General features: G+C 32.5%; 1 protein-coding gene across 3 annotated transcripts; it reads right to left on the bottom strand.

Moving 5' to 3' along the window:
• Positions 1 to 4,255: 4,255 nt before the first annotated feature.
• Positions 4,256 to 25,403, bottom strand: LOC134692143 (uncharacterized). 3 transcript variants are annotated; one of them, XM_063552581.1, is made up of 4 exons: positions 25,324 to 25,403; positions 15,512 to 15,623; positions 11,722 to 11,851; positions 4,256 to 7,203 (listed from the first exon to the last, which is right to left on the bottom strand). In XM_063552581.1, the coding sequence occupies exon 4, from the start codon at positions 7,151 to 7,153 to the stop codon at positions 5,066 to 5,068; it is 2,088 nt and encodes a 695-aa protein (XP_063408651.1). In that variant the 5' UTR covers positions 7,154 to 7,203; positions 11,722 to 11,851; positions 15,512 to 15,623; positions 25,324 to 25,403; the 3' UTR covers positions 4,256 to 5,065. The 3 variants fall into 3 exon arrangements, with proteins under 3 accessions (XP_063408651.1, XP_063408652.1, XP_063408650.1); XM_063552582.1 differs by lacking the exon at positions 25,324 to 25,403 and adding an exon at positions 19,092 to 19,341 and having other exon boundaries at positions 11,722 to 11,818; XM_063552580.1 differs by lacking the exon at positions 25,324 to 25,403 and adding an exon at positions 19,092 to 19,341.
• Between the last annotated feature and the right edge of the window lie 644 nt (positions 25,404 to 26,047).

Consider the following 26,047-nt stretch of genomic DNA (forward strand, 5'->3'; position numbering starts at 1 on the left):
AAGACATATCTTAATTTTACATTATTTTCAAATTCACTAGTAAATGTAATGAAACAGTTATACTAGTATAATGTACTTTTTTCTTTCAGCGATTCTTTCATGGATCCTGAAGGACGAAAACAGAACACTGGATGACATCATATCCGAAAAAACAAAGGCTGATATCAATAACCTTCTTGATGTTTCTCTTATAAACAATAAAATTTTTGATGAAAACGTAAACCTCCAGCGCATTAAGAAGTACTTTACCACTGAAGCTTGGAACCAACTAAAAAATAAGATCACTGAAAGAAGGGAAACATGCGACTGGATATGTATAAAGTGTAAAAAAAACCTACACGATCAGGACTCGTTGGCATGTGATTGCTGTTTAGACTGGCAACATTTGAAATGTGCAGGGTTGAAATCTGTGCCAAAACAATCATATTGGATATGTAAAATTTGTTCCAAATCTTAATTAGTTACATGAATCTTTTATAATTACTAGTAGTTTAAATTTATATTATTACTTGCTTCTTTAATTTTTATAAGCTCAAGCTTTAATTTTAGTAGTTTTAAATATTTTAAAATTTCAGTTTCTAATTTTAGTACAATTTACTAAAAGATTATTTTAAAATATCATATGGGTATATTTTTAAATTTTAGAAAAAAATCTTTAAATTTTCATTTAAATTTTATAATTGTATTTAATTTCACTATGTTTTTTTCTTTTACAGGGACTGTACAGTTTCATTTTACATCATTGTGCATTTAATTTTGCATTGTGAATTATGTATCATTCTTTAATAAATTTGTTATATGATTTGTTTTATACTCTTCACTCGTTCTACACGAAATCCCCATATTATCAATAATTTCCGTATATATTGCACGTTTCATTCCCGATCCGATGGCATTTTAATAGAAAACCGGATGTAGGTACGCGCAGCCCAGAACGGCAATTTGACTATTCGTACCCGCATGCGGGTACGCGCAGACACTGCCTTCGGCAAAAACGGTTCGCAATCGACAAGATCTGGATGCAATCTGGACTCAATCGACAGAAAAACAGCAATGAAAAATTTCTCCCGATCATTCCCGTTCCACAGGACACCGTCCCGAATACACAGAACATTGTTAGGAATTCGATCCGATACAGCAGAATCTGTCACGACATAGGCACGATTGTAATCCGACTAGACAAAATCGGCTGAGTTTCCCCGAATGTTACGGGACGCACCTAACTGTTGGGGTGCTTTGCCGAACTATTCGGACCCTTCCCGACCAGTAGGAATCTGTTACGAGCTAAAACGACTGCGTTCAGACAATAATAGGACATTCCAGATAATTGAGGATACTAATCCGACTTTTTCACTTTTCGTGTCGTATCGCTGTCTGACCTCAAACGGGAGCAATAATCGGCAATGTGTGAACCCTGCATTAGTATGTTAGTACAGAAAGTCGGCCCTAATTCTGTCTACTGTTTTCTTTGAAATGTTTACTATTTAAGGAGTCATACCACTTGCATATATATTAAAATAAGTAAAACATGCTCAACTTCATCTAAAACTACCTCGACCAAAAACTTTAACCTGAAGCGGGACAGACACGGACGGACGGACGAACGGATGTACAGACTAGAAAACATAATGCCCATAAATGTGGCATAAAAAGCTAATGTTGAAGTTGTTTGGCAAAAATGAAAGTAAGGTAGAGATTATAAGTAGGCAGGACCTTTTTCGGGGCGTCGGGATCGGGTGTTTTTAAGCTCGGGATTTGGGGATTGATCATTACGGGATCCGGGAATATATTTTTAGATTTCGGGATTTGCATTTCTTTAAATTCTGCATTTCGGGATTTCGGGATCGGACCCCTACGACCACCCCTCAAATTAGCCCTAGTCATTTATTATACATGATTCATATCCTACCATTGGCATGTTAATAAGGCTCTCAAAAGAAAACCAGATGCTCCGCAGGGCGTAGCTTTATACGACCGCAGAGGTTGAACCCTGAACGGTTGGGGCAAGTATGGACATAACATTCAAGCTGGATTCAGCTCTAAATTTGGATTGTGATTAAATAGTTGACACAGCATAGGTTTCTGACACAGAATGAATGTGTTCTAATGAAATTAAAATTTTTGTTTTCTCTTAGAGCAATTCACTATGCTGTTGAATATTATTCCTCTCAAAAAAATGTTTGAAGACATTTTCTTTTTATTTATGAAATTTCAAATGAGAAAATTGAACCCAATTTTTTTAATCACATCCCCCTTTCCCTTATTCCAAAACTAATCTCAATTAAAATTTCTAATGGAGTTTGCAACAATTACTACTCATTTAAATACATCATAAAATATTAAGATGTAAAAAAAAATGCTTGTTACATTTGTATCACTGAATGGTAAAGATTATTTTAATTTATCAGTTGGTAGTAAAAAGTGAATATACATTGTATATTGTATATATAACAAAGATTTAAGTTGATTCTGGACAAAGAAAGATAACTCCAAATAAAAAAAATTCTTACAATTAGATATTTCTTGCTTACTATTCTGGACAAAGAAAGATAACTCTAATTAAAAACAAAATTGCTATTTCACAATATTTTGCAATAAGTTATTTCTTGCCATTGCGCAATACTGTGCAATTGAAAAGACTTGTTATTGCACAAAACTTAATATAATAATTTTAGATCCTGATTTGGACCAACTTGAAAACTGGGCCCATAATCAAAAATCTAAGTACATGTTTGGATTCAGCATATCAAAGAACCCTAAGATTTCAATTTTTGTTAAAATCAAACTAAGTTTAATTTCGGACTCTTTGGACTTTAATGTAGACCAATTTGAAAACAAGACCAAAAATGAGGAATCTACATACACAGTTAGATTTGGCATATCAAAGAACCCCATTTATTCAATTTTTTATGAAATCAAACAAAGTTTAATTTTGGACCCCGATTTGGACCAACTTGAAAACTGGGCTGATAATCAAGAATCTAAGTACATTTTTAGATTCAGCATATCAAAGAACCCAACCGATTAATTTTTTGTCAAAATCAAACGAAGTTTAATTTTGGACCCTTTGGACCTTAATGTAGACCAATTTGAAAACGGGACCAAAAGTTAAAAATCTACATACACAGTTAGATTCGGCATATCAAAGAACCCCAATTATTCAATTTTGATGAAATCAAACAAAGTTTAATTTTGGACCCTTTGGGCCCCTTATTCCTAAACTGTTGGGACCAAAACTCCCAAAATCATTACCAACCTTCCTTTTATGGTCATAAACCTTGTGTTTAAATTTCATAGATTTCTATTTACTTATACTAAAGTTATGGTGCGAAAACCAAGAAAAATGCTTATTTGGGTCCCTTTTTGGCCCCTAATTCCTAAACTGTTGGGACCTAAATCCCCCAAAATCAATACCAACCTTCCTTTTGTGGTCATAAACATTGTGTTTAAATTTCATTATTTTCTATTTACTTAAACTAAAGTTATTGTGTGAAAACCAAGAATAATGCTTATTTGGGCCCTTTTTTGGCCCCTAATTCCTACACTGTTGAAACCAAAACTCCCAAAATCAATCCCAACCTTTCTTTTGTGGTCATAAACCTTGTGTCAAAATTTCATAGATTTCTATTAACTTAAACTAAAGTTATAGTGCGAAAACCAAGAAAATGCTTATTTGGACCCTTTTCGGCCCCTAATTCCTAAAATGTTGGGACCAAAACTCCCAAAATCAATACCAACCTTCCTTTTGTGGTCATAAACCTTGTTATAAAATTTTATAGATTTATATTCACTTTTACTAAAGTTAGAGTGCGAAAACTAAAAGTATTCGGACGACGACGACGACAACGACGACGACGACGACGACAACGACGACGACGACGACGACAACGACGACGACGACGACGACGACGACGCCAACGTGATAGCAATATACGACGAAATTTTTTTCAAAATTTGCGGTCGTATAAAAACCACTGCACTAGAAGCATATTTTATTAGACTAATAATGGTCTATATATTCAAGCAGTTACATTTATTTCATGTTTGAAACGGTGCAAATTGTTAATTTGATTTGACTTTTACTAAAAGAAGCATTGTAGCAACATGAGCAAAGGAGAAGAATAATTGTGGTCTAAGGCCAGACACACGAAAATAATTGAATTTAACAGAAAGGAAACAAATGTCGGACTTTGGAAAAAGGGAGAGGGGTTTTGATACCTTTTATGAAATTCTTCATACATAATATCTTTTACAAAAATCATCCTACAACAGTCCACAAGCTGTATATGACCGCGATTTCGCGGGTGTGTTCTAGTTTTATAATAAAACCTACAGGGCAGGCTCCATAGACCCTGTATCACTCACATGGTTTATTTTCATGTTTTGTCTAAAATTCCAGTCAGTTTGTTAAAAAAAACCTGTTTTTTCAGTACCAGTATGTTTTAAATATCTTCACGGAGGGTTCACAATTGAACACTAAAGACAACATTTATTTTCATGAATTTTAATACCAAATGCAATAATAGATTTGCTAAATTCTATAAAGAGGGACATAGTAATGACAACAAGCATTCTGTGAGTATTGCATGGTAATACATTCTAGTCCCCTAACGGTTAAAAATTCATTGTATTGGAACAAAATTCTAACTTGATCTAGTTCTTGTTTTAATGTTAACTATATACATGTCACAAATATCATGTCAATATCTTCAAGCATGACGAAAAAAGTGTTGAAAACTGATTTTTTAATCAAATTTTCTAAGTCCAAGGACTATAACTCTGCACAAAATCACCAGACCAGAACAAAATACAAACTCGATCTGTAAGTTGTCATGATAAAAACAATATACCAAAAATCAAATCAATATCTTCAAGCATGAAAAACAGGTGTGGAAAACTGATTTGCCAGACTGACGGATGGACAGACAGACAGACAGAGGGAGTGCATACCAAGTCTTCTTCAACTGCGTTGGTCTGGGACTTATAAAACAGCTTTAAAGAGATTAACAGTAAAGTTCAAAAAAAACACCAAATAAAATAGGGTGAGCCTTAGAAATTTTAATTATCAATAATGCAATCTAACAAATTCAGTCATATCTTTGGAAAGAATATTTTCAAACGGAATTTTATGTTTCATAACAGCTCTTGCTGCAAGGCATTGCAGATTTCTATGCGACAACAAGAAAGGTTCCAGTGAAGTGCCTTTTGCAAGTTGTAGTGGTGTTTCATCTTCAAAATTGGCCATGTCCACATGTGCACCGGCCTTCACTAACAATTTAACCATTCGAAACAGTTCACTGCTTAAGTATTTCTTGACCACACCATGCTCATCATCCAAAACACTTGTTTGAACATCTCTGTAATATTTACAAAGAATGTTTAATGGAGCATCAATAAATTTTTCAGGGTATTTATTGAAAAACTCATTACAATCCTCAGGAGTGACACCATATTCGATTAGTTTTTCCAGAATAAAAATCCAAGCTGCATATCTGAATCCATGGACTTCAACATGTTTTCTATCACTAATATAATAGTTCAACTGCAGAAGATGACTATAAGTTTGTTTGACGGTTCGCTGTAACCATTCGGTAACATACGGTAGAGTTCTGCTGATAAAAGAGATTTCCATCAGTAAATTTTGTACTTGAATCTTCTCGTTATCTGTTAAACTTCTAGATACAATGTATGAAATAAATAAAATAGCTTTCTTTCCAACATCATTGGCTTCATCTTCATAATGAACATTACAAATGTTACTATCCCTTTTTAACCTGTTTTTTTTAGCCTTGTTTTCGTGTTCCAACAAAAAACGCAATTCTATCAAAAGGAGATTCACAAATTTCAAAATATCTATGCTTGATATTTTATCAATATTTCTTTCTAAAATTATTTCTGAATAATATCTACTATAATGGTCAAGAGAAATCCCATCAAGCCCTATTTCAAAATGGTTGATCATAATCTGTCTTCGAAAGAAATAAAACTGCATTGTCATGTTTATAAAAGCTTGATCCTTTTCTTCTTCAATCCAACATAATTTTTCTTCCAATTTTAAAGCAGCCATAAAAAAATGATGAGAAGTAGGTCCCATAACTCTTTCCATTATTCTACAGGAAAAAATGTTTAATAAAGGATTTGTTCTGGAGTCGGCTGATACAAGACTTTTAAAATCTGTAATACTTTTGGGTTCTTCTATAATCCAGGGAATGACAGACTTAAATAAAGGAAGCTCTAAAGCATGAACAGATCTCATTTCAAGAGCTCTTACAAACATTTCTTCATTAAATGTTTGGGCTACCAACAGCTCACATGTTAGTATTTTGGTCAGTGGATCAAGGTTAAATCGATCATCCAACCAGCGTTCAACAAGCCATGTCTGTTCAGTTAAAGCAGCATAATAAATAGGACTGATACCATTTTTATCTCTGGTGACAATGCTAGCGCCATTTTCCTCGCACCATACCAACATATCTAAATGTCTTTTATCTGAAACATTTCTCAATTCACCACTTCGTCTTTTCATTTTTTCAAAAAAACTGTCACCATCTTCCAAAAAATCTATAACCGAATAATCTGGCCTACAGTAATCAGAATAAAGAACAAACCAATGCAATGCTGTTCGACCATTGTCATCTCTGGAATTAATATCCACATTTTTCTCTTTCAACAGAAAATCTGCCTTTTGCCTGTTATTGCATTCAACCATCAAATGTAATGGGTATCTAAACAAAGTAATATCGGCTTTCCATATGTTTTCAAAATACATATTCTCATCTTCATTTTCTTGTACTAAACTTTTAATATATGCATTATGACCAAGATGACTATTTAAACGTGCTCTTAAAGATTTAAAATATACAGTCCCAATATCAGTGCTTTCAGTATAAAACTGGTGAATTAAAAACTTCTTTTCAAAGTCTGAAATTTGTTCCAAATCCTTCAGAATTTTTTTATTACTGGTACCTCCATTATGTAAATGTTTGAGTGTCTTCATCATTGGATTTATGCCATCCTTGTATGATGATTCTTCAGAAACAACTGTCTCAGACACAAGTTTTCCGTTATTTTTGTACTCGCTGAAAATACTCTCTAGTAGAGTATAATCCACCTTGTGTTTTTTTAATTTTACATCTTTAAGTATGCCTTCCATTTTTTACAGCTGTAGACTGAGAAAAAAATTTCTTGGAAGTTCAGTCAGATCTACAAAAAAAAGTTAATCAAGTAAATAAACTCATCATAAATACCAGGACTAAAATTTAGTATATGCCAGACGGGTGTTTCATAACATATATATCAACATGAAGTTTTTCAGGTAATGTCCTTATATATATAAAAATTAATCATGGTAAAATCGTTTAAAAAACAAATTAGACTAGCTAAACTTTACCAATTTTATGACCAAAAAGTATAAATGATACATGTTTCTAAATCCAGCAGTATTCTAATTTTGTCTAAAAACATAAAAAAAAAAAAAAATTCTTTCTATATCATGGGGCATAACTCCAAAATCTAGTCTACTATAAAATAGGTCAAAGAATAACTAAACATATATGAATTTGATATTTATAACATTGACAAATCTAAAAAGAATTGGTGAATGGTGAAACTCAAATGGACTTACAGCAGTTACCCTAATGCTAGAAAGTTAAGGTGTCACACCACCAATTAAAAATCCCTATCTGTTCAACCAAATTTTGCAATTTTCACAGCTTTCTAAATATTTTACCTTAAGTGTAACTTCATAGAAACCAGGTATATCCTTAATTGTACATGTATCAGCTTTCTACATGCCAATTTTCACCATACCTTTAAAGCCTTATAAAAAATTAAATGACCTTCAAACAGAGGTACTCCAAAAAGAAAAACCTGGTTTTCTGGAAATCTAAAATTAGTATACTATGGAGCGCATTAATCCTCAATTTTTAATGCAAACTCATAGACAAGTAAATTTTGGCTCAAAATGATCTAGATATATTTCTCTTTCACCAAAAGTTTCATTTCTGCAAATAAGTTGGTTAGTTAAAGTAAACAAGGACACCAAAAGCACTATTTTGTGTCAGAGTAGGGCTACTTTTACATACATTCTAAATTGGAGGGAGTAATTGGTGGTCTGATACCCAAAGAGCAAAAAAAGTTGATCAGAAATCTTTTGTTTTGTTTACTCTTAATCCTTAGTCAATTTGAATTTAAAAACATCCTTTCTGAGCATAATGCGACTCATATTACAAATTTCACAGCTCAATTTAAACTGACTGTAATGTAAGCCTTTGATAGAAAATACTTGAAAATCTCATTTTGGACTAGAGAAACATAAACTTTCAATATCAAGATCAGCTTTTGTTGATTTATCCTTGTTTGTTCTACTGCTTTAAAGACTTTCCACAATTTTTACAATGAGTTTAATTAATCAAAGTGATGGATATCACTCATGGAAAGATTAGAACAGTAGTTTGAATTATTTTATATTAAGGTAGGGTGGGGGAAAATGAACATTTATAAAACACTATTGCTGAAAATTGCATTTACAGCAGGTCTTTAGAAGGAAACTTGCTTTTCCAGTATGAGGATAAAGGTGCTCAAATTAAATAATATGGGTCTCTAAATTTGCACAATTTTATTTAAACTGCAGTTTATATCTAATTGAAATTATGTTGCCAGTTCTGAACATGTTTCAAAAAAACAAAAAAATGCAAAAATTCCTCAAGTAAATGTAACCAAATATCCTTGTAAGACATAAATTTAGACCAACAGCTAAAAGCTCTAAAGTGCCAACAAAAATAATCTAAAAATGTTGTTTTGGGGCATTTTTTAATTTGAAACAGAGGTTATATGGCATTGAAAATTAAAAGTTTTAGAGTGCCTTTTGATCAAATTTTAATGTATTTTTCAACACAGGGCATTTTCAATTTTATTTTTCAACGTAAACTAATTAAAAAATTTGTAAGGGTTCCGCAGAACCCAGTGTCTCGCCTACTTTTGCTGTAAATCACAGGCTCAACAAAATGAGGAAAAAAATCATTAAAATTATTCCTCTTGATATTATCTTATGAGAAGAAGCTTCTGTCCAAGTTTGGTACAAATCTATGATAGTTTAATGAATATAATAAATGTTTTGAAAACTTTAACTGCAGACTGTATGTAATTTTAACTGGAAGAAAATTGAAGTCCATTTAAAAGTAAAATACAGAAAAAATGAAGTTATGTTTTTACAAAATTTACTTCTGGATACTATCTAATGATCATAAATAAGCTTCTGTCAAAGATTGGTACAAACCCAGGATAGTTTAAGAAAGTTATTAAAATTTTAAAAACTTTAACCACAGAGTGAATGTAATGTTACCCCGCAGAAAAACTAAGTCCATTTAAAAGTAAAATACGGAAAAAATGGATTTATTTTTTTTACAAAATTTACTTCTGGATGCTATCTTATGATCATAAACAAGCTTCTGTCCAAGTTTGGTACAAACCCAGGATAGTTTAAGAAAGTTATTAAAATTTTCAAAACTTTGACCACAGAGTGAATGTAATGGTTCCCCCCAGAAAAACTAAGTCCATTTATAAGTAAAATACGGAAAAAATGGAAATTTATTTTTACAAAATTTACTTCTGGATACTATCTAATGATCATAAACAAGCTTCTGTATAAGTTTGGTAGAAATACAATATAGTTTAAGAAAGTTATTAAAATTTCAAAAACTTTAACCACAGAGTGAATATTTGTGGACACTGCCGCCGCCGACACCGACGACGGAATGTAGGATCGCTTAGTGTCGCTTTTTCGACTAAAGTCCAAGGCTCGACAAAAACTAATGTTATTTAAATGTGGATTCTTTCTTGATTGCAAAAATATATATTTACTTCTAATAAAAATTCAAATGACTAAAACAGACATAATGATTGATGGGAAATAAACTAATAAACAATGGGTTTTTATAATTAAAAGTTTATAAATTTTAAAACTGTTTCAAGCCAATTCCTGATAAAAAAAAGTGAACTAATCTAAATTGTTGATTAATTACAGATGATTATTGGAAATTTATCAAGTTAATTATAGGCCATACTTGAATACCTTTTATATATTCATATTTATAGTCATATTTCATTTTTTTAAGATCTTGCTAATCCATTAATCATTTATCTTTCAGATATAATTTATAGAATTACTTTATGTAATGTAGATCAAAAGTAATTGGCAATAATTAAATCTATCATCCTTATAAATATCAAACAAATAATACACACATTTGTGTAATCAATTATGAGGTCAAATACTTGTGTATTAAGAATTAGATGAATATTGGAGTGGTCTGTACAATTATGTAAGACTGATGTAGATAGGTAATGTGGTCAGTTTGATTGGCAGTTTAGGAGGTGGGGCATTGTAATTAAAAGTCCACCTTGTCTCTGATTGTTTAGTGATAATGACAGCTGTCAATCATACTAGATGAATCAATACCAACTTACCTAATCAAAATGTTTTTAAAAAAGCCTGCACATCAACACACATTAATGACATACATTCTTGAATGAACTGCTCCAATAATATACCCAGTTTTTTTCAGTTTATTTGTGTATTATGTGCACATACACGAGAACTATAGGGAACTATATTTTAGTGTGAATACATTTAGTAACAGTAGCTAACCTGTCCTGTTGTTAGGGAGGGTGGTGCCTAAGTAACGATTTAGAACAAGTTCTAATCTTTCCAAAAATCCAAGGTATTGAAGAGTGAAGGAATATTGACCCCCCTTTTTTACAACTGGTGTCATTTAACTGTTTTATTTACTATCAGTAAATACAATTTAAAGTATAAAACTTTCATTTGGGAAAATAAATGAGATTTTTGTGAGTTTATGCAGTGTTTATATCAGGCTTTATTAACTGCCATATACATGGTATGCCACAATGATACAAGGGGTAAAAATCAAATAACTTCATCAAATCTTCAGGACGACAATTTTTTGGGGGTAGTAATCAACCTATATTTAAATGTTTAACACCACAGAAACAATTTACTGTGCATTTATAACCATTTATAACATTTTTTATATGAAAGAATCTTGTCAGGGTGGGAAAAGTTTAACTTCATAGAAACCAGGTATATCCTTAATTGTACATGTATCAGCTTTCTACATGCCAATTTTCACCATACCTTTAAAGCCTAGTTAACTGACCTTCAAACAGAGGTACTCCAAAAAAAAAACCTGGTTTTCTGGAAATCTAAAATTAGTATACTATGGAGCGCATTAATCCTCAATTTTTAATGCAAACTCATAGACAAGTAAATTTTGGCTCAAAATGATCTAGATATATTTCTCTTTCACCAAAAGTTTCATTTCTGCAAATTAGTTGGTTAGTTTTAGTAAACAGAACACCAAAAGCACTTTTTTGTGTCAGAGTAGGGCTACTTTTACATATGTCCTAAATTGGAGGGAGTAATTGGTGGTCTGATACCTAAAGGTTTGGTTTGCTTGCTTGCTTTGTTTGTAATAATGTTTACTCAAGCATTGTAACTAAGATTGACATATCAAAACAATATAAAAAGGCAGGGTTTGACTTTATACATTATATTAAAATCTGATTGGACATTTTCAAATAATCAAATTTACTTATATACAGATTTAACTTCGCCTAATTCAATTGTGGTCTATAGACATTATTTTGCATATGTATTAAAATCTACATGACTGTTCATTGTAGAAGTGATAAATATTGTACCTTCAAAATCTATCAGCAATTAAATGTCTGGAAGTGAAGAAAGGGTCTCTAAACTTATTGAACAAATTTCAAACTCTTGATCCTTCTGAACTGGTTCCTGGAATAATACAAAATCCTTCTGAACTGGTTCCTGGATTAATACAAACGGAAGTTATCAGAACTAAAGAGCCTCTAAAAGCTGTAATTGTACATCTAACTATCTAATAAAAATATGTCATTTTGGTAGTTTTAAATTTTAACAGCAAAACTAGAGGCTTAAAGGAGAATTTATAACTCACACTGCATTTTGCATAAAATTGGGAAAGAAATTTAAGGACAATTTAAGTCACAAAGGCTGCCCTGGAGTTGACAGAAGATTTCAGTCATGTTGATAAATCTGAACATGGGACACAGATGATGCCTTGCTTGCATATAATATAAAGTTATAAAAAGACATAACTGAAGAACTGTTAAAGTGACCCATATTTGTACTCGATCTGAGTTTTGTGGTAATAAGTATTGAGTATAAGTTTTAAAAAATTTGGTGGAGGCAAACTTAAGTTAAAGAACAGAAACGAAAAATTCAGCATTTTTTTCATTTGTAAAGGGGCACAACTCTAGAATTGTTAAAGTGACGTCACCAAAATTCAAATATGATCAATTTTCAGTGGTAAAAAGCATTGTGTATTAGTTTCATGACATTTGGTTGAGGCTAACTAAAGTTAGAGCAAGGAGACCAACTTTTGGATGTACGTATGGATGTACAGACTGTCAAGGGCAAAACTTAATGCCCCCCTCTATTGTGTGGGCATAAATATAAACAAGGAATTATTAGAATCTGAAATAATTTTGAATTTTTAAAAAATGAGAAGAAATGAATGATAAACAAACTACTTTAAATAGTAAAAGCTTCTACAAGATGTTGACTTATTTTACTGTATATAAATGTAGTTGTCGTTTGTTGATGTGGTTCATAAATGTTTCTTGTTTCTCGTTTTTATCTGTAGATTAGACCGTTGGTTTTCCTGTTTGAATGGTTTAACAGTTTACACTAGTAATTTTTGGGCCCCTTATAGTTTGCTGCTCAGTGTGAGCCAAGGTTTCATGAGGTAGTCTACCTTTACCTTTAATGGTTTACTTTTGAAAATTGTGACTTGGATGGAGGGTTTGTCTCATTGACACTCTTACCACATTTTCCTATATCTACATTTGTATGAATCTTTTTTTCTGATCATTTTTTTTTTCATGTTGGAAGTTTATCTCTATCTATTATATTAATCAAAGAATAAAGGAATAAATTCAAACAAGAGTGCACCTACTGAAAATGTACTTCTGTCAATGCTTTTACACCCCCAATGAAGTTACAAAAAGAAGCCTTCAATTCTTAAATAAACCACAACTACAGGGACAGAGCCAACAAATCTCTGGAAATGAGATAAGCCAATGCTTATACAACTGGATACCAAATGGCATTGACCTACAACGAGTGATTACCAATGAACTGACCTAATGACAAACTTATACATTGCTGCCACCTAGCTGCAGAACCGTAGCTCTAAGGTCCTTATGTTATTTTTTTAACTATTTGCGGACCATAGTTACGCAAATAGTAACCAGATGCTCCGCAGGGCGCAGCTTTATACCACCGCAGAGGTTGAACCCTGAACGGTTGGGGCAAGTTTGGACACAACATTCAAGCAGGATCCAGCTCTAAATTTGTATTGTGATTAAATAGTTGACACAGCATAGGTTTCTGACACAGAATGAATGTGTTCTAATGATTTAAAAAAAAAAAAATTCTCTAAGAGCAATTCACTATGCTGTTGAATATTAATCCTCTTAAAAAAATGTTTGAAGCAATTTTCTTTTTATTTATGAAATTTCAAATGAGAAAAATTGAACTCAATTTTTTTAATCACATCCCCCTTTCCCTTATTCCATAACTAATATCAATTAAAATTTCTAATGGAGTTTGCAACAATAACTACTCATTTAAATACATCATAAAATATTAAGATGTAAAAAAACTGCTTGTTATCACTGAATGGTAAAGATTGTTTTAATTTATCAGTTGGTAGTAAAAAATGAATATGCATTGTATATTGTATATAACAAAGATTTAGGTTGATTCTGGACAAAGAAAGATAACTCCAATTAAAAAAAATTCTTGCTATTGCACAATTTAGTGCAATTAGATATTTCTTGCTTACTATTCTGGACAAAGAAAGATAACTCTAATTAAAAAAATAATTGCTATTTCACAATATTGTGCAATTAGATATTTCTTGCCATTGCGCAATACTGTGCAATTGAAAAGAGTTGCTATTGCACAATACTTAATATAATAATTTTAGATCCTGATTTGGACCAACTTGAAAACTGGGCCCATAATCAAAAATCTAAGTACATGCTCGGATTCTGATCATTCAGCATATCAAAGAACCCCAAGAATTCAATTTTTAATGAAATCAAACTAAGTTTGATTTTGGACCCTGATTTGGACCAACTTGAAAACTGGGCCAATAATCAAATTTCTAAGTTCATTTATAGATTCAGCATATCAAAGAACTCCAAGGATTCAATTTTTGCCAAAATCAAACTAAGTTTAATTTTGGACCCTTTGGACCTTAATGTAGACCAATTTGAAAACGGGACCAAAAATTAAGAATCTTCATACACAGTTACATTCGGCATATCAAAGAACCCCAATTATTCAATTTTTGATGAAATCAAACAAAGTTTAATATTGAACCTTTTGGACCTTAATGTAGACCAATTTGAAAACAGGACCAAAATTTAAGAATCTACATACACAGTTAGATTCGGCATATCAAAGAACCCCAATTATTCAATTTTTGATGAAATCAAACAAAGTTTAATTTTGGACCCTTTGGGCCCCTTATTCCTAAACAATTGGGACCAAAACTCCCCAAATCAATACCAACCTTCCTTTTATGGTCATAAACCTTGTGTTTAAATTTCTTAGATTTCTATTAACTTATACTAAAGTTATGGTGCCAAGACCAAGAAAAATGCTTATTTGGACCCCTTTTTGGCCCCTTATTCCTAAACTGTTATAGACCTCAACTCCCAAAATCAATACCGCCCTTCCTATAGTGGTCATAAGCCTTGTGTTTAAATTTCATTGATTTCTATTCACTTAAACTAAAGTTATTGTGCGAAAACCAAGAAAATGCTTATTTGGGCCCTTTTTTGCCCCTAATTCCTAAAATATTGGGATCAAAACTCCCAAAATCAATCCCAACCTTCTTTTTGTGGTCATAAACCTTGTGTTAAAATTTCATATATTTCTATTCACTTTTACTAAAGTAGGAGTGCGAAAACTAAAATTATTCGGACGACGACGACGCAGACGACGCAAACGTGATAGCAATATACGACGAAAATTTTTTCAAATTTTGCAGTCGTTTAAAAATTAGAGAAACGAATTCTTACATAGTTACTCATGGATTATCAAGTTAATCCAAAATCAATAGCAAAATTATAAATTTTAAACTTTAAAATTGATAACTTAAATATCTTGATTGGATAAATCCAATAATCCACTGATATCAATGAAAGTCAATCATTATGTATCAACCTCATCAAAAGTCAATTATTGTATAATAATGTTCACACATGTAAAATTGAGAATGAACATGGGGAATGTGTCAAAGAGACAACAACCCGACCATATAAAAAACAACAGCAGAAGGTCACCAACAGGTCTTCAAAGTAGTGAGAAATTCAGCTGGCCCCTAAACAAAATACCAGCTCAGTGATAATGAACGTAGTAGGATTAATTACATACATTGAATACTGGCAAATCACTCAATTCTGTGTAGTTTCTCTTGTTCTGGAGAAGAATATCTCTGATTTTTCTAATCTCCCAAAATTCTTCCTTTTCTTGCACTGGTTCGACACTACAAAAAAATATGGTCGACTATATATATATAATTGGCATGTAGAGTTTTGTGAAAGTAACAGTTTTTTTACCTGTTTGAAATGGATTGTACGTCTCTACAACATTATATAAATTGTATGCGACCGTCAACCATCCTCATTGATTTCATTGAAAGTGCATGTTTTTTTGTTGTCATTTTGTAAACCGCATGTTGTTGCCCTCATCCAATGAAATAATGAAATTTGAATCAGAAGCAGATTAAAAAAAAATCGTAAATAAAGAAATTCTTCTTTGGACTCCTTATTCAAGAGATTCTTTTTTTGATGGGAGTTACCAATATTTCAGTATTCTTTAATTTTTAAAGGCCATTTTCTCAAATTCTTAGTGTGTTTTGCCCATTTTTCTCTTATCCTTTAAATTTTAGAACTTCACCAAAAAAAATTCTCTATTCTTTATCTTTTATTCCATTTTTCTCTATACTTAAATATTTTTTGGCTATTATTCTCTATTGTGTTAGCAAAAGAAACGTACAGTGCAGTCCAGTGTATCAGCGCACCTAAGACTTATGATTTCACTTCATTCAACTGATAAAACTTTTATTTCATAAAATCTTCTGTTTGTATGGTTTCACTCTCAAGATTTTACGTAATGCGTGTCCAAAACTAAGGAATCCCTGTTCTGAGAGTTCCTCCAATGTCTGGTGATTGTGTGCATGCCTTCCAAATATAGCTTATTTTGAATAAAAGAAAGATTTTCTACTACGACTATAGCTGAATTTGAACAGAGCACACTGCCAAGGATGCAGAGCAAAAAGTCATTTCAATCTGATATAAATTTGACTAAAATAAACAAATTTTATCTGATGATGAAATTATTCAGTGGCGGATCCAGAGGGGGAGTTCCGGGGGTGCGCACCCCCCCTTTATTTTTGCCGATCAATGCATTTGTATCGGGACATATGTTTTGCACCCCCCCCTTTGCCCTGGGTTAGCACCCCCCCCTTTCGAAAATTCCTGCATCCGCCCCTGTTATTCTAATGGAAATTGGCCAAATATTGAAAATCATGGGATGAGTCTAACGCATGAACTTATCTATTAAATTCTTTTTTAACCCTTCATCATATTCATCATGTTCGTCACCCTTCACAAGGCTAAAACATTAACAAGACCAATTTTATTTGTGTTACGGTGTTGAGATGACGAAATCAGCTAATGCACAGTTTCATAGGCCGTGCGTACACCTGTGACTCCAATGTTCTCCATTATATAATAGGCATAACTGGTTAAAAAATACATCCCACTTATTTATAAAAGTGAAACTTAAGGGTACCCAAATTGCACCGAGTACCCAAATTGCACACGGTCTATTAAGAAAAGATAGCTATTGGAAAACATATTCTAGAGACTAAACAATTTGTATTTTTATGATTTGATACTATGCACGTCAAAACTCTTTCAACATAGGTAAACATATTTAGATATACACAAAACGTTCACAGTATTTATCAACAGATGGACTGTTTACTGAAAAAGCAAAATGTACAAAAACGTCACCATGCGACGTCATCAAAACGTCTATCTTTTTAAAATTAGCAAATGCAATATATTATAATAAGTATCCATTTCGTAAAATATGAAGAGTAAGCATGGACTAATATATCCAAATTCAAGGCCGTAACTACCCTTGAGGCAAGTGAGGCAATTGCCTCACTAAAATTTCGACACTGATTTTTTTTATACATATATATATATAAATATAATAGTCATTTGTCATGTTTGTTGTTCTGTCTCAACCTTCATTTCTATAACTTGTCATCATTCCTTTTAAACTATTCTTCCTGGATATAACTCAGCATCTCAACGGTCAATGTTTGTCGATTACATTAACCTAGTAACGATAATCATCATGGACCTCTAGTTAAAAACAGGCTCTTGCAGAAAAAGGAAAAGCGACACTGAAGACAAAGAAGAAATAATTCTAGTAAACTATCTTTGTGAACAGAGTCTGAGTATTGCATATAACTTCATTAGTATGATCCGAAAACGATAAGTAGACTGACAAATCAAGTACTGGTCTTTGGAAGGGGGCAGTCCTGTCTGCCTATTCATCTCTCCGTTTCACCAACTTTTGACAAATCAAGTACTGGGCATCGCAAGGGGCAGTCCTGTCTGCGTATTCTCTTCACAAACTTTAATCTTTCTCTTTACAGATAAATAAAATATGAATAATATGAAACATGCATATATTAGTTTTTATCCATGTTTCTTTAACCTTAAAAATTGAAAGAATATTCGATATTCCAATTTGATATTATTGAGGAATGGTAGAACCTTTAACACAGGATTTCGTCTTTACTTATTCGGGGCTACGGAATTTCGTTTCTTTATATTCAGGGTTTCTGAATCGGACACCCCAAACCCCTTACCCCTAAATTTACAGATTCTGGAACTAAAATACCAACAACTAATTACAGAAATAATTACGGACCTACATGTAAACGTCAAAAAGTCCATTCCAATTCCCCTTGTACCCATATCGGATATACTTACTCTTTAGATAGAATCATATACCTGAATCTTATTCTATCCCTAGTTTTTCTACTCTTTGTCAGCATAAAAGTGAGTTTAATATTTTGTAATTGCAACTGTATGGTGGTGCTTACAGGAAAGTTTAATTTCCTTTTGCAAACAAAACTGTTACTACCGATGCTGCTACTGAATTGCTGATGGAGAAGGAATTGGAATAAGACATTGATCATTGTGTTGATGATAATGTGCTAACTTGAGAAACACAGACTGACCTGAAACGACTGAAAACTTGGAAAAGAGCATGCATGAGTGGTGAGAGATTGTGCGGTCTTGCCATGCTACGTGCTACATGTGCATCGCGATAAGTATATCAGCAGACCAAATTATGATTCTGAAACGATGAACCGGCAATAGAAAAATTTGGCAAACTCTACTAAATCGATGTGTGTTCTATGTTCTGGCAGCAGACTCAAATCAGTGATATTTTGATGATTATCTTACATATAAATTTAAATAAAGTTTTTTAAATATTTCGTGTTAGTAAAAGTCTTAAATTTATATAAAAAGTGTCCAAATTCAATACACTATCAAACTCTCTAAAAATGCCTAGAATGCAGGATTTTGCACCATTCATTTCATACCCTCCAAAAAAAAAAAAATTTTGCCTCACTAAAATAAGATGCCTAGTTACGGCTTTGCCAATTGTTCAAAATATTTGAAGAAATTAAACAAAAGCTCGGTTATAAGACTTTTGACGATGTGAATTTAAGCATAGATGCAATTTGGGTACTCCTCTCGTTACAGAATCATGGGTAGTTTGGAGGTTGATTCAAACCCATTTTTGTATGACTCAATATGGATCAAAAATCAAATGTATTGTATTATATGTCTCTGCTTTGATTAACTATAAAATCCTTTTATGATATTATTATTTATTCAAATAATTTGAGTACATGTACCTTTGAACTGTATTCTTTTTCAGAGCTTGTGAAGAGTTTGGTACGAATCTTTCGTGACTGCTTATTTCAAGTATGTGTTGTTTATTTGTTGTTTTGTTTATCTTTTCGTTTTGTACAAGCACTGGTTTGTTGTTGGATTTGCGCTTCAAACTGAGTCCTTTCGGTCTTTTCTTGTCATTCACTTCCATCTGATCAAATTATCTCGTGTTGAGAGGTATGCGAAATGTAGTGGGGAGAGAAACTGATATTTCGTGTTCAACTATATATATATTCCTATATATTTTTAAAAAATATATCTTTATTTAATGAATGGCTAATATTTATTTTGAATTTATTGAACCATAAAATCAATTTTTGACTCTTTGCATTGAATAATCCGCGAAGCGGATTATGTAAAATGTAAAGAGTTAAAAATTGATTTTATGGTTCAATAAATTCAAAATAAATATTAGCCATTCATTAAATAAAGATATATTTTTTAAAAATATATAGGAATATATATCAATTAAGCATAAAATCAATTTTTAACTCTTTACATTTTACATAATCCGCTTCGCGGATTATTCAATGCAAAGAGTTAAAAATTGATTTTATGGTTCAATAAATTCAAAATAAATTATTGCCATTCATTATAAATAAATTTCTATCATAAATAAGGCTCAAAGAACTTTTGATAGTATTTATATTAACAATATAACAACGTACACACGTGTTGACGTATGAATACACAATGTCAGAGTGGGCGTGTCCCATAAAAATTGACAACATTGAAAATAAAACGAATACTTTCAACCAATCAGAAGACAGTAAATTCACCAAATTTATTTATTGATCTTTATTGCAAAATTACACCCATGAGGGTCAAGCAATACAATGAAACAACAATTTTATACTATACAATGCAATACATTGAAATACAATGTAATACAATGAAAAACAAAATAATACAAGACAATATATGGAATAATAGAACATTAGAGTTCAATTATAAATTTGACCAGGGGCGGATTTAGGCGGGGGCGTGGCGGGCGTGCGCCCCCCCTATAATTTGCAAAGCATGGGTTGACTTCAACATATCTAAGAATCAGAAGAGACCATTCAATATTTTTTAACATTCAAAGTATCATGAGTATATAAAAACGTCAGTTTAACAGAATCAACGTAATTACTAATCAACTGACCGTCTGCGCTTTATTAAAGTTCTATAAATAATTTCAAAGGAAGGTGTCAAACGCGGAGCTGCGTTTGATGACAAATATAATAGGTTTTAAGCAATTTAAAGTAAAAACAAATGTTGCATTGTATTTGCGGTTTTTATAATCAATTTGTTTGATAATCGAAGTTCCAAAACATCCCTTACTCACTTTCACGATTTCATCATGACACGGTCAAGAAAACAGTCGGCAGGTGAGATTCCTCTATAATATCTGTAATGAAAGATAGAAAAACTGTTTCAAGCGAAAGGTTAGTTTATTAATTTGAATTTCTGTGTCTATATCTATTTCTCACTTGCAACCTAAATATTTAGCCGAATTATGTACCATCTTACTGTATGCTTGAGATCCCAAGAAAATAAACATAACTGCGTAAATGCATCTCATTCTGAAGTTAGTTGTTTGTGGCGAGCCGACCACAAAAAAGTCTGGCACGACCTCCGATAGTCAAAAAGTAAAAAACAGAAAGTATGAAAGGACAATTAAAAATTGCTGGTAAAAGTAGAAATTTTCGTTTGAAAAACATTTTGGTCAGGTGAGCAATTGTGATCTGTCTCCGGTCTCAATTTGCGTCCGTCTATCTGTATATTGTTGCCATGGGTGGACTAAGTCACTAATTTTACCACATTATAGTTAGGGATATCTACATTTCACCCTTTTAGAAGAATATTTCAATAATTTGACCTAAAAAAACCTCAAAATATTTCGCCTCGCTCCGCTCGGCTATTCTAAAAAATTTGCGCCCCCCTAACTGGAAATCCTGGATCCTCCCCTGTTGACATACATGTCACAGAAACTGAATACTAAATTGAAATCCTCAGATGAACTTGTATACCAACAAAAATAAATTACAATTTTAATATTTTATCATAATCTACGTAGGTCCAGTAAGACCCCTTTTTGGTCCCAAAATATAGCAGTTTTACAAAATTGTTAAAATGTAATTTTTAGTTATTTAATGGACAGTAGAATGTCTCTGCTACATAAATGTGGGTTATTTTTTACAAATTCAATACAATGCACCTGAGACTACCATAAGTCTCAGAATGCCGTGATATATATTGGGTATTACTCTCAGTCTAGTATGACCAGGTTGTTGGTCACTTCTGTCATGTTCATTAGTTTCGGGGAAAACTAGCGGTAGTTTAGATAAAGTCCAAGTCGCTGGAAAGTTTACATATTTATTTCACATCCATATATTTCAAATATCAAAACATAACTGAATAACAACATAAAAACAAATATAAAATACAAATACAAAAGACTGATTGACATACGGAAAAGGAACCAATCAGACCCGACAATTGTTCGTTCAAAGTTCACATTTAGGATTTTGTATATTTTTATAATATTTGCTTTTTATCAATTATTCCGAGTCCTCATTGCGTTTTAATAATTTATTAGTTTATTGTATTTTACGCTATTCAAAAGTTACTTGTATTTTACACTTAACTATAATCCTTTCATTCAGATTAATTATCAAAGATTTATATCCGTCTTTATGATAAAAGTTTCTGTAACAAAGAATAAAGATAAATTGACACTAAGTGATAACTGCCGAAAGCCATTCTTGACGAAGCATGTTTTTAATCTGTAATCCCCGCTTTCGGCAAAACGCGAATTAATTATTTAATAAAAAGATATCTGATTGGTTCCTTTTCCGTATGTCAATCAGTCTTTTGTATTTGTATTTTATATTTGTTTTTATGTTGTTATTCAGTTATATGTTTTGATATTTGAAATATATGGATGTGAAATAAATATGTAAACTTTCCAGCGACTTGGACTTTATCTAAACTACCGCTAGTTTCCCCCGAAACTAATGAACATGACAGAAGTGACCAACAACCTGGTCATACTAGCACCAATAAATCATGCTAAATTACTGAAATCTTCATAATTCAAGCATTTTAGTTAAATTTTAGACGGTTTCCGGGTAAAACGAAAGTGGCCGCATTTGTGTTCTTCCTAAATATTGAAATGTAAGTTGTATTTGATGATAATACATAACATATATAAAGGTTGAGTATGAACACGGATGCGGCCACTTTCATTTTTGACCAAAACCATCTGAAAAGTGACATTTTTCGGCATATTTGGTAGATTTTCGGATCGTTTTTAATAACTAAATTAGTTAAAATCTTTCACATAATTTAATTGAATCAAATGAAATAGACAATTTTTATATTAAACACATCTGTATATAGTCTCTGGTTCTGGGAACAGTATACCTATGTATATGTTCCAATCCTCGTCTGTTTTAGCATAAAATCGTTTTGGACCGCGAAAACAACATTACAAGAATGACTGGTTGTTTCTTTTTAACGCTCGGTGGAGCTTTAATTGAACTATTTTCAGAAATATTGACACGGTCCAGTACTTGAAACTAATTCGATTTGTCACGTACAGTTGAAGTTTTCGTTCAAAATGTATAGGTCCAACTTTTAATTTGTTTCATAAAAATAAAATGAGTCAATGTATAAACAGACATATAATATGTATTATATGTCTCTGGTATAAACAAATATATTGTTGTATGAATAAGATGCTTGATGATTTTAAATGTCAACATTGTGATATTTGGTCAATCTGATTAAAATAACATTTCTTCTAAAATAAAAACGCCCATAGTCATCATAGTCAAAGCCTATTATACCTGATAAACACTTATAAAAATAACACTTTAATATGCTATGAGATACGCACACGACAGTGCAATATGCTGAGCCGGTTAAATTACTTACTTATGCATTCGTCTCAACTTGACTCGGCCGATTCCGTACCCTCATCTAACAAGAGTAACGGATTCTACTGATCATGAGGATTGCTGAATCATTACTTAAGCATACTTTTGAAAGACTTGTAGCTTGATAATTAGCACGGTGACCCATACTGTTTCTTATATTTTTGAGAGAAAAAAAACATAGTAAAATCTTCATTTTGGCAAAGTATAAGAAAATTCCCCGAGGAAAATTCTTTCTGAGAAAATATATACTGATGATCCACCTTAAGGTCGAGTGACTCTTTATAACAAATGAAGTGTGGGGATATAAATCAGGGGCTGGTTATAAGCGGATGGGGGACTGGGGCCCAGGCCTTCCCTCTTTCGTGGAAAAAAAAGGTTGGTTACATGGGGAAGTTCCACTGATGTATGACTGGAGCCCCCCCCCCCCCCCCCCCTTCCCCATTTATGTCAGTCAGCGCGCCCCCTTATGCAAAGTTCTGGGTCTTACTGTATATTTTGAGTATTTGAAGCTGGATACTTCCTATTTTGAAAGTTTCGTATCGGCATTTGCATCAACTTTGACTCACATATATATATATTGAGGGAGAAAGACATGATTTATAGATTATCGTTGATCATCTCAACGGGATTGATTTCCTCGCTTGATCTGGTAAGACGAAATTGTGAAAAGAATTGAGTTAATTTCATTGATAACGGCCACTTGCACCATTACAGTTTTCATAACTCTCGACTGTGCTGAGAAAAAATATTATTATACAGTTTGTATTGTCAGGTTATTTATTAAACATAGTACTGATTTTGACGTTAATTTTTAAGACATTTGAAAGGTAGAATGCAATTGTTGTAATATTTTACAGCCAACTCCATTGCGTGTGTAGGCAAAGGTAATTTATTTGGCTAGCTTGCTTGTTAGTTGAAACTTATATATATAACAGATAAATTGGTGACATTGGTTATCTATGATAGTTTACCTACTAACCTAACCTTGTCGTGAATGACTTCATGGTTCAGCTAAAAGGCAAGTTAACCAAATATATTACATTTGGCTACACACCCAATGAAATCGGCTATAAATGAAACGTCCCTGTTACTGCTCTTATGTTGTTGATAGTTTACATTCGTAGTACAAATGTCTTTTGTACAACTGTTTATACGTCCATTTAAAATTTGTCTTTATATACTGCTTCACCTTTCTAACTTTAAGCAGCTTATCTTTTTCGTAGTGGTAAACAATCCCGAAATCTATAAGTATTTATTATATGTATTTTTGAATTTCATCTTTGTAAAAAATAACAAAGGAAAGTTTTAAGATATCGCGGCACAATCCAAAGGCCAGCAAAATAAAATCAAATAACAGTGGTGTATGAGGCGCGGATCCAAAGGGGGGGGGGAGGGGTCCGGTTGTTGGAACCCCCCTTTTTTTGGACGATCAATGCATTTGAATGGGGACATGTACTTGGAACACCCCTCCCCCCTTTTAAAATGGCTGGATTCGCCCCTGTTTATAGGCGTCACAGCTCAGGGAGCTACCGTTTGATTTCAGGCTACGGGGAGGCTAGGATGAAATTCAACGAGTCAAGTTGAAAAGGGAGGACAAGTGTTTGGACTTAAAAATAAAAAAGGCAGAATGACCAACTTGACAAAAAAGAGATGATGACAATTTAGATCAATTTATGCAAAATAAATTCAGGATTAACTAAAAAAAGTAAGAAGGCAGGACCGAATAGAGTGAAAAATAAAAAGGTTAAGGCAGGACAGAGATTGCAACTAAAAAAAATTGATAAACCTTGTAATAATTTATTTTATCTTCCATGTATAATTACTTAGTACACAAAAATAGAGTGAACCATGAAACCTTGAAAAGGGAAATAAAAGCAATTTGACATATTTCGTCATGAGTGGATTGATTATTGGTTGCCTGATGTCCAGTGACAGATATTTCATGCATGTAAGCTATTCACTAGACTACCTATGGGTACATACCAGGGACATATCCCTCCATTTTTAAAGTGGTTCCAACCCAACATAGAATAAGGAGGGGTTCAACTGTATGCTCTCATTCAAAGCATTGATCACCCCCCCCTCCCCCCTAAATAAGCGTTTTCCACCATCCTCTTTTGGGATCTGCCACTGCAAACTATCTATATGTTTTGAAATTAATCATAGATATAGGAAGATGTGGTGTGAGTGCCAATGAGACAACTCTCCATCCAAATAACAATTTAAAAATTAAAGCACAGCTTTATACACATATACCAATAAACATACTTACATAAAATGAGTTACAGCTAGTCAGCCAAACAGTATTAATAGACTAATTACAGGATTAATCAAGTTGTAAATAAGTGCTGAATTGGATAGTGTATAGAAAGGTATACTGTAAACCAACTTATTTTCGCGAGCGATTTATTTTCGCTAATTTCGCGAGCATTAAAAAAACGCGAAAATAAATCGCCGCGAATAAGTCCATAAATTCTAATGGGGCATGTAACAAAATTTAAGATGAGAAATTGACAAACTTTATTACTGAAAGGAAATTGAAATAAAAACACAAACATCATTATGTAAACAAACAGATTAGACGACATAATTATTCAGGTAAGTCATGCCGCAGGTGTATACATAATCAATTATTTATCGACTGTCAACATTCCACTTCTCACCCAACCGTTACGGATTACACCTTTTTGATCTTTCACCTTTTGAATGGCTTGAATAATCCAATTAGCGTGTATTGGCTTTATGTTTGACAAATTCAAATTGATTTCAACGTTTTTGACAGTTTTACCAGCTTTCAATTGCGTACCAACTTGTTGTGCATACCATGCAGTGAAACACGATTTCACTACCTCCTTAATCTGATAATTACCAGATAAATCAAGGGGTTGAAGCTCTCCATTACACCCTCCTGGAACATATTTAATTAGTATGCCTGCTTTCTGTAACTTGTTAATGAACGATTCAACACGATGAGCAGCATAAACATCAAATATTGC

The sequence above is a fragment of the Mytilus trossulus genome, chromosome 12 (assembly GCF_036588685.1).
Source record: "Mytilus trossulus isolate FHL-02 chromosome 12, PNRI_Mtr1.1.1.hap1, whole genome shotgun sequence".
NCBI classification, from domain to species: domain Eukaryota; kingdom Metazoa; phylum Mollusca; class Bivalvia; order Mytilida; family Mytilidae; genus Mytilus; species Mytilus trossulus.